At 46.7% G+C, this 10,222-nt stretch overlaps 1 protein-coding gene across 6 annotated transcripts in view; it reads right to left on the bottom strand.

The window, feature by feature from the left end:
- The window catches only part of gria2b (glutamate receptor, ionotropic, AMPA 2b), an 80,221-nt gene that overhangs the window by 6,221 nt on the left and 63,778 nt on the right, over positions 1–10,222 (bottom strand). For 5 of the 6 annotated variants that reach the window (XM_041850480.2, XM_041850489.2, XM_041850471.2 and 2 more), the window contains exons 5-13: positions 5,370–5,423; positions 4,693–4,851; positions 4,221–4,388; positions 3,774–3,878; positions 3,135–3,242; positions 2,395–2,601; positions 1,871–2,238; positions 659–857; positions 270–517 (exon numbers count right to left, since the gene is read on the bottom strand). In XM_041850480.2, the coding sequence (XP_041706414.1) occupies positions 270–517; positions 659–857; positions 1,871–2,238; positions 2,395–2,601; positions 3,135–3,242; positions 3,774–3,878; positions 4,221–4,388; positions 4,693–4,851; positions 5,370–5,423 (1,616 nt within the window). Of the gene's footprint in view, positions 518–658; positions 858–1,870; positions 2,239–2,394; positions 2,602–3,134; positions 3,243–3,773; positions 3,879–4,220; positions 4,389–4,692; positions 4,852–5,369; positions 5,424–10,222 lie in introns of all 6 variants that reach the window. The other variant, XR_005995758.2, reaches the window with a different exon arrangement.

The raw sequence follows: 10,222 nt of genomic DNA, 5'->3' as shown, positions 1-10,222 counted from the left end.
ATTCAAATTGGTCATAAATAGAATTCATTCTAAATAGAGAAACCATATATAAATGGACAATGCATTTAAAAAATCATTCAAATTTTTGCAAAAATATTCTAAATTTGTTTGCAATTTATCGACTTACAATAAATTGCAAGGCTTTTTATATTTTAAGGGGTTTTACCTCATCTCCTTATACAAACCAGAACACATAAGCAAAGCTACATCAGGGTAGGTGGGATACTATAACAACATTAGGAACAACATTGTTATACTATTCCACCCACCTTAATGAGGATCCTTTGGGCGTGGCGATCCCATAGCCTTTGGAGTCCAGGTTGCCGCCGACCTTCATGGTGTCGCAGGGCTTCCTCTGCTCGATGTACTCGTTCATGGTGGACTCCAGCAGATAGGCGTATTTGCCCTTGGACTTGCGCACCCGCAGCACCCCCTCTGCTGTGGTTTTCACGAACACAGAGGGCTCTGCGCTCCGCATGTAAGTCCACATCTTATCGAATAGGGCAATTTTGGAGCGCTGGAGGGTGGAGAAAGGACAGATACACAGTTATTAGTTAAGAAGAAACAAATATGTTCCATCATTTCTAAGTTATTACTGTTAATTACCATATTACCATATTGCTAAGTAAATACGTGGTCATTTCTGTCTTTCTCTTACCCTAAAAAACTCCTTGGTACTGCCGGAGTCCAGTGTTCCATAGGAAATCTCGGTCTGCTTCGCCAGATCCTCAGCACTCTCAATGGGCGACACCATCCTCTCAACAGTGAGGAAGGCAGCCAGGTTGGCCGTGTAGGACGAGATGATGATGAGGGTGAAGAACCACCACACCCCCCCCACAATACGCCCAGAGAGGGATCTAGTGAAGAACAAAAAAACGAATTGATTGTCAAACCCACTGGTGGGCCACAATCGATTAATTTGATGGGTCATGGCTTAAGACTGTGTGCTGGCTTGTTGGGCTACAAGAAACATCCAACATTTTTACTAGATAACTGTTCCAAAACATTTGCAAACCATTACAATATGTAAATGGTGTCAGTATATTGAGTACAAACTTTCTAGAGGTGAGAGGTCACTATAACATGCAAAAGGTCAAAGGTCAATCAAATCCCTCTTTCTAACACCAAACATCCACACATGCCATTCAAGATGGAAGATACATACACTAAACTCATAGCTGATTGAGGGCACATAAAGAAATGGTATGAACATAAACAGAAATCGAAACTGAGCACCCTGGAGCAAATATACAATGTTAGCTCTCCCAGTAAACATAATCAAGGATCATTCATACACAAAGGGATTTGGTGGGGAATAGCTACACATTGACACCACAGCTTATCTTTCCTGACTCAACATGACTGGGGGAGTGGAGATGTAGGAGGAGGGTTGATGACAAATCTCCCAGAATTCATGTGACTGACTGTCCCCTCTCTGGTACAAAGTCGGAGCCTGTTTAACATAATCTGCTGCACTCGCACCTCATTAAATCGCTATACGCCGAGCACTAATATGACTGGGACTATGGTATTTCTAGTCTGTTTAAGTAATATGCTGCATGGACTGCCAGGATTCTACAGGAAGTGAATCAAAGTGTCATGTCCTGAGATTAAGTTTGTAGAGATATCGTTAATGTATATCTTTATCTCGTTATTTTACAGGGTAAGATGATTGAGAATAAATTGCCATTTAATGCAACAACCTGGGGAATAGTTACAGGGGAGAAGAGGAAGGAAGGATGATTAGATGGCCGTTGTAGTATGAGTTGCCAGGTTGGTAAATTTTAGCCAGAAGATCAATGTAAGAATACTAGTAAATCACAGTGAGCCAGCCTAACAACGTACAATCAGGAGGCAGTTTGAGACCCACCTTGGCGAGATGTCACAGCCCTGTCTCATGAAGGCGCCGAGGGAGAACCAGAGACTGTTGAATATCCCAAACTCGTTGGTCGATTCATTAGTCTGGATCTGGCCATCCTCGTACTCCTCTGTGTGCCACTCGTATGGGCTGAATCGGCTGACCAGGAAGAGCACCACGCTCACACCGATGTAGGCAAACACGATGCACATCCAGATCTCGTAGGCCAGAGGGTCCAGGAAAGAGAAGACTCCAGGTTTAGACTTCTGGGGCTTCTTGATCATGATGGAGATCCCCAAGGACATGAAGGGCTTGGAGAAGTCAATGACTTCTTCTCGGACGAGGGTGATGGTCAACGGTGCCACGGCTATATCAGCTTTCTGGGTTAGAGAGGAGGAAGGAGCATATTGTTCTAGGGAAACAGGGTGGGGTTTAGTTGTGTTTAAAGGGAACTACTGGGAATGTTTCAATAGATTGTATACAGCAGGTCATTGGATGCGATCAGTATTAGAAGATCCATGTATCTCTTTTCTTACCCCATAGACGAGCTCTCCCACCATTCCGTTCCAGATCTTGGTCTCAGCGTCTCGGGCTCCGTATTTTCCATCCCCCACAATTTTAAGCTGGTATTTGAAGCCGCAGTGCTTGGCTATTTCAGCGGCCAGATCTACACAGTAGCCCTCGTATCTTTCATTGTCTAGAAAAAGGTCAGCATTCTTCTTAAGCATTACATATGGGGCTTCCTGAGGGAGAAAATGACAAATACTGTTCAGTCCAGTAGGCTTGCCTTTAGGCTTTACATCATGGTATACATGCTAGCTTTGTACAGAGACAGATGAATGAATAGTTCATCACAAACTTTATGTTGTAATAGACTTAGAGCTCTATTCAATATGGAAAGCTGAAGCGTTACAGATTCCGTGATAGAAATGTTAAGGTAATTTCCGATTGAGCCGACATATGCAGCATTTACTGTGAATGCAGTCTCTGCTAAAGCAGGAATGCTGCCTTTAAATTTCAATCATGCTGTAAAGCTGAACTTCCGCAAATCGGAGTGAATAGAGCCCCTAGACAACCATGGGTTGGTCTGTGTACGTTGTACGGTGTCCATCTTAGGACAGCCTCAGTGTCAATATGGACACTGTAATGCCGTAAAAACATTATTCTATGGACTAGTAACAATTACTAAGTGAGAAACTAATCTAAGGAAATTATATCCAATTGGTGTGTATTCAAAAATAATTTGGTATGAATAGAGTCAATGATAAGTCATTACCAAGATTGTGGTCACAATGACAGTTTTGTTTTCCATCCCGGTTGTGTCATTCGGGAACACATCTGATTTTGTGACAGCCATTTTGTCAACTTCGTTCCAATATCCAATCTGTGGAGGAAATAATGAATAGTGAATGAACAATGCCATAATGTCATGAGACGGTAGACAGAGCTGTTGATTCACATGGTGGAAATGGACTGAAGCATCTACACAGCCATGTGACGGTAGACAGAGTTGTTGATTCACATGGTGGAAACGGACTGAAGCATCTACACAGCCATGAAACGGTAGACAGAGTTGTTGATTCACATGGTGGAAACGGACTGAAGCATCTACATAGCCATGAAACGGTAGACAGAGTTGTTGATTCACATGGTGGAAACGGACTGAAGCATCTACACAGCCATGTTATAAATTCTCTGTCATTTCTTCTCTTGGTTCGGGAAACTTCTCTCTATGCAAAAAATGGTTGATTTCTGTAGGCCAATTCCATCCAATGTTGTGACTTTAGATCTTTGTTCTGATGGTTCAGTGCTGATGTGCTGTTGTCTTGTTCCATCACAGACCAACACATTAAATACTGTCTATTAAGATTCTGACATGTTCTAGCCATATTCATATTCAGAAACACTAGCATACCTTCACAGGACCATTATTTTTCAGCTCCATGATATTAACTGAGTAGTTGACTCGTTTGCCGTGTTGATCGAACTGAATGTTCCCTGTGAGGCCGTCCACACGAACCTAAAAGGACACAAAAGCACAGCGTCAGAATTGCAAGACGCCACAATTAAATACCTCTGTCATAGACAAAACCAATTAACTTTCTCCACACATATTTGGATTCACATTGCCTTGTCTAAGCTCTGAAGCTGGAGGCTCAGGGGAGAAATCCTGAGAGTGTGTGGGCAGACTATTGTCACTGTTAGCTCAGGGGAGAATATGCGTGCGTTTGTTTGTGTGTGTGTGCGTGTGTGTGTGTGTGAGTGTGTATGTCCTTATACTTCAGTCTCTGTGTGTGTCTGTGTGTGTATGTGTGTGTGGTATAGCTAGCCAGCTGTTGCCACGGCAACCCCATGCTGTCACCTGTTTTAGTGCACGCTCGATCTCCACTCCCTGCGCCCAGGGCACGGCGGGGTTGGCCAGACAGTCACCGTTGTTGCCCTTCCTGGCGATGTCAATGCGCTGCTTGTGCAGGTAGCGGAAGGCCTCCGTCATCACCTGCACCGAGTCATAGGTCAACGCAGACGTGTACTGCAATAGAACAGAGGGGGAAGGGTGTGTGAGTGTGTGGGGGGGATATGGGGACACAGGGGAGGGGGAGGAAGAGGTGGTGTGTGTGTGAGTGGGGTTGTGAGGACATGTTATTGTGCGTGTCTGTGTGTGTGTGCATGCGGCTGTGTTCCTGGGTTTGCACGCGCACAGTATGTGCACAGTATGCGTGAGTGAGAATGGGGGAGGAACATTTTTAATCGGCAGACACCTCACAGCTCCCCAGAGACAGAGGAATGCTAGCTGAGTGCCTCTCAACCAAACCCCCATGTGGATATCTACTCACCCTAATCTTACTGTCGGCACCAGGGTATTCCTTCTCCTCCAGAGCCTCCCACCTCTGGTCAAATTTGGATACCAACGGGTCATCGAAATCCACAATCTGGAAACCTGACACGTTGGCTCCGCCATATTGGATTTTGGAGAGGTCCCCATCCACGAAACCCTGAAATTAAAACAAGGAAATCAAACGAGGAGATAAAATGGAAATGTTTGCCATCATACAAATAAAGAGCTTGGGACTATAAGATTGTATCTACATTTTTGTCAAAATTGAGTTATTGACATAGCCTTGTTCTGTTCAATATTCTCTACCTATGTAGTACTCTAAATACCCCAATTGATGTTATTAAGTTCAAAATAATAATAATAGATAAACATTTTTGACACCAATGAGGGTTTGGAACTTTAAAGCCAATTATCTCAGAATCATCTTTTTGCAGATAGAACCTTAAAGTCCCAATTTCTCGAAATGTTAGCGGAAAAACAAAACGGGAAAGGAATGATTTAATAGATTAAGCTAACTAATTGGGTAATACGTAGGGGGTTCAATTGGAAGACAATTACTCTGTGTTCTCAATGTCTTATCACTATGCATTGAGCTTGATAAATTATTTTACAAGTCGCTTTGTTCTTCCTGAGATTCCAATTCCTCCGCTGGTTAACAGAGGTCTGAAAACTTACCAAATTTGCAATGATGTAGTGGTAGCCTTTCACATGTCTGCCAATGGTGATGACCTGGGGGCAACATCAGATAGGGAAACAGAACAGAACCATAATCAGTGGTGGAAAAAGTATCCAATTGTTATACTAAAAGTAAAGATATGTTAATAGAAAATGACTCAAGTAAAAGTGAAAGTCACCCAGTAAAATACTATTTGAGTAAAAGTCTAAAGGTATTTGGTTTTTAAATATACTAAGTATCAAAAGTAAATGTAAGTAGGAATCATTTCAAATTCCTTATATTAAGCAAACCAGACGGCACCATTTTCTTGTTTCTTTAATTTACGGATAGCCAGGGGCACACTACAACACTCAGACATAATTTACAAACGAAGCATTTGTGTTTAGTGAATCCGCCAGATCAGGTAGTAGGGATGACCAGGGATGTTCTCTTGATAAGTGTGTGAATTGGACCATTTTCCTGTCCTGCTAAGCATTCAAAATGTGGGGGAAATGTATGAAGTAAAAAGTACATTATTTTCTTTAGGAATGTAGTGAAATAAAAGTAAAAGTTGTCAAAAATAACATTAGTAAAGTAAAGTACAAATACCCCAAAAAGGTACTTAAGTAGTAATATTTTTACTTAAGTACTTTACACCACTGACCATAATGATGTGTAAACCAAACAAGACAGTCTCCAAGTAATCATATTCCTCATGGTACAGCAGTCATGTTTGAGAATGAAAATGGTATACTTCAGTGGAGTTATAACTCTTAATCTACCAAACACAAAAAAAACATCCATTGTCATATTTTATGGCGGAGCGATTAGTGCTTTTTGAGGTCGGTTCGGTTTCTGTTCGATTCTAAAAAAATAATCACGGTTTTCGATTTTTTTGGAGACATTAAATGCACAATGCATTATGTGGATTGAATGCTGTAATAACACAGAATAAAACAATTTATAAAAGTCCCACGATGGTAGTTGATGCCTATTACTGCACATATTAACCATCCTTTATTCACATTACTTTACTTTAATAAAATATTGTTGTTGTTGTGTATTTTACATTAGTTTTATTTGATTACTTTATTATTTCATTCCAAGTCATCATCTCATCATCTAGAGCTGCTGCCTATGCTGTCTGTGTCACGAGTTGCTAAGCCAGAACCCAGAAGCAGACCAGGACAAGGTAAGTTGAAACGAAGGTGAGTGTTTATTTACAAATTCAAGAGTGATGCTGAATAATCCAGGGAACAGAGCGGGCGGCGTTGATTAGTTGTTGGGGGTGCAGTGGTTGATCCCATCCTGGGTCGGCAGCCGCCGACCACCAGGCAGAGGTTGGATGAAGGTTCCGGACGGGTGACTGCAGATGGAACAAAACGGGGGTGAGTAAGCAACAAACCAACAAGGTGCAAAAACAACAAAACTAACGCTAGGCTCTAAGACTGATACTCTGGTAAACCTACTGTTCATGGCTAACGATCCGGCAGGGAATGGATGTTAGGCCAGAGCCTAAGAAGGGTGATGATCAGGACCAGGTGTGCAGATTGCTGATGGGATGCAGGTGCGGAAATCAAGAGAGCTCCCCGGAGCGTTCCAGAACCCTCGGGAAACTGGAGATCCCGAGCAGAAAAACTAGTCCACAGACAGGACCCGACTCAGACTGCCGGGATCGTTACAGTACCCCCCTCCGGCAGACGCCACCGGGCGGACTCCCGGAGCGCCAGGATGGAGGCGGTAGAAGTCACGGATGAGGTCAGCATCTAGGATCTGTCGCCGCGGAATCCAACTCCTCTCTTCAGGACCATACCCCTCCCAGTCCACGAGATACTGGAAACCCCGGCCCCGCCGTCTGGAATCCATGATGCGTCGCACCGTGTAGGCAGGACCACCTCCGATCATCCGAGGAGGAGGAGGCGGAGGGAGGCAACAGAGGACTGAGGAAAACCGGCTTGAGGCAGGAGACATGAAAGGTGGGATGGACTCTGAGCGTCCTCGGGAGTTTGAGTCGAACTGCCACCGGATTGATCACCTTCTCCACCACAAACGGACCAATGAACTTCGGCAACAACTTCCTAGACTCAGTCCGTAAAGGAAGATCCCGTGTGGCCAACCAGACCCTATCTCCGATGGTGTAGGTGGGAGCGGGGATCCGGCGACGATTCGCCTGGAGCTGATACCGGTCCGAAACTCTAAGGAGTGCCTTTCTGGCCCGATGCCAGGTCCGGTGGCAACGACGAATATGGGCCTGAACAGAAGGCACTGAGAGCTCCTTCTCCTGAGAAGGGAACAAGGGAGGTTGGTAGCCATACAGGCACTGGAAGGGAGACATCCCAGTGGCCGATGTAGGGAGAGTATTGTGGGCATACTCAACCCAAGGCAACTGAGAGACCCAGGAGGTGGGGTTGGAAGAGGCCAGGCAGCGTAGCGTGGATTCCATCTTCTGGTTGGCTCTCTCCGCCTGACCATTAGATTGGGGGTGAAAACCAGATGTGAGACTGACTGTAGCTCCAATGGCCAAACAGAAGGACTTCCAGACAGCAGAGGTAAACTGAGGGCCACGGTCGGAAACGATATCACTGGGCAACCCGTGGACCCTGAAAACCTCCCTAACCAGGATCTCGGACGTCTCCGAGGCAGAGGGAAGCTTGGCAATTGGCACAAAGTGGGCGAACTTGCTGAATCTGTCCACGATAGTCAGAACGACCGTGTTCCCCTCAGAAGCGGGCAACCCAGTGACAAAGTCCAGGGCCAGATCGACCATGGTCGCCGGGGAATAGGAAGGGGGTGAAGTAGTCCAGAGCTGGGCCGATTGGTACCCTTATTCTGCGCACACACTGGACAGGCAGCAACATAACCCCGAGTATCCTCGGCCATGGCAGGCCACCAAAAAGCGTCTGCGAAGAAACGCCATCGTCCGAGCCACGCCAGGGTGACAAGCCATCTTGCTGGCGTGGGACCATTTGAGGACCGCAGGACGAACCGACTCAGGCACAAACAACCGACCGGGTGGACCGTTACGGGACCGGGCTGCGTCCGAAGAGCCGCCATCACCTCCTCCTCAATCTTCCACCTAACAGCTCCCACGACGCAGTTCCGGGGGAGAATTGTCTCGGTCTTGGACCCACTCTCCTCCGTCTTGGAGAACATCCGAGACAAGGCGTCCGCCTTGCCGTTCTTAGATCCAGGTCGGAACGTCAGGGAAAACTTGAATCGTCCGAAAAACAACGCCCACCTGGCCTGGCCGGGAGTTGAGACGTTTAGCCGATTGCACGTAAGCAAGATTCTTGTGGTCAGTCCAGACAATAAACGGTTGCTCCGCCCTCCAACCAGTGGCGCCACTCCTCCAAGGCAAGTTTCACCGCGAGAAGCTCCCCGGTTACCCACATCGTAATTCCTCTCCGCAGGCGAAAGGCGACGAGTAGTAGGCGCAGGGATGGAGTTTACTGTCCGTGGAGCATCGCTGCGACAGGATGGCGCCAACTCCCACATCAGACGCGTCCACTTCAACGGCGAACTGACGGGCCGTGTCCGGTTGAGAGAGAATCGGTGCGTTGGTGAATCGCCTCTTCAAATCCAGAAACGCTCGATCCGCCTCCGGATTCCACTTGAAGGTCCTGATACTGGAAGTCAAGGCAGTTAACGGAGCGGCCACACGGCTGTAATCCCGGATGAATCTGCGGTAGAAATTCGCAAACCCCAAAAATCTCTGGAGCTGCAATCTCGTACCGGGCTGGGCCCATACCAGAACCGCTCTAACCTTCTCCTGGTCCATCCTAATCTCTCCCCTGGAGATGATGTACCCGAGAAAGGATGTCGTGTGGGCGTGAAACTCGCACTTCTCGGCCTTCACGAACAGGCGATTCTCCAACAATCGCTGCAGAACCTGCCGGACATGCTGGACGTGGTCGGAAGGTTCCTTCGAGAAGATCAGAATGTCATCCAGGTAAACAAACACAAAGAGACCGATCATATCTCTCAGGACGTCGTTCACCATACTCTGGAATACCGCTGGAGCATTGGTCAGTCCAAACGGCATCACCTGATACTCGAAGTGACCCATCGGTGTATTGAAACCCGTCAACCACTCGTCCCCCTCTCTGATCCGGACCATGTGATACGCATTGCGTAGGTCTAGCTTGGTGAACACCGTAGCACCCTGTAAGGAGTCGAAGGCAGAACTCATCAAGGGCAGGGGATACTTGTTCTTGACCGTGATGTCATTCAACCCCCGATAATCAATACACGGTCGAAGAGAGCCATCCTTCTTACCCACAAAGAAGAATCCTGCCCCCAGGGGTGATGACGAGGGACGAACGAGACCAGCAGCTAGGGACTCCTTGATGTAGGTCTCCAAAGCCTCACGTTCAGGTCGGGAGATACTGTATAACCTTCCCTTGGGGTAGACAGCTCCAGGGAACAGGTTGATGGCACAATCATATGGTCGGTGGGGAGGGAGTGACAGAGCCTTCTGCTTACTGAAAACTTCCCCCAAATCGTGATATGTCTCGGGAACCAGGGACAAATCTGGGGGTTTAGCCTCAATCACCTGACTGGGAACCGAATGGGGGCAGGCAGTCTTGAGACAGTTAGCATGACAATCAAGGCTCCAACTCGTTACCTTGCCCGTCACCCAATCGAACGTGGGATTGTGTTCCTTCAGCCAGGGGTATCCAAGGACCAGAGGAACATGGGAAGACGGCAGAATGAAGAATGAAATCATCTCAGAATGATTCCCCGACAACAGCATCTTAACCGGTTCAGTCCTCATCGTGATACGTGCCAGACTACTGCCGTCCAGAGTGGTAGCTTCAATGGCTTCCGGCAATTGCTCCTTGGAAAGCCCCAGCTGTTCCACCAACTCGGCATC

The sequence above is a fragment of the Coregonus clupeaformis genome, chromosome 3 (assembly GCF_020615455.1).
Source record: "Coregonus clupeaformis isolate EN_2021a chromosome 3, ASM2061545v1, whole genome shotgun sequence".
Classification (NCBI taxonomy): Eukaryota; Metazoa; Chordata; class Actinopteri; order Salmoniformes; family Salmonidae; genus Coregonus; species Coregonus clupeaformis.
This window is presented reverse-complemented; position numbering and strand designations above follow the sequence as displayed.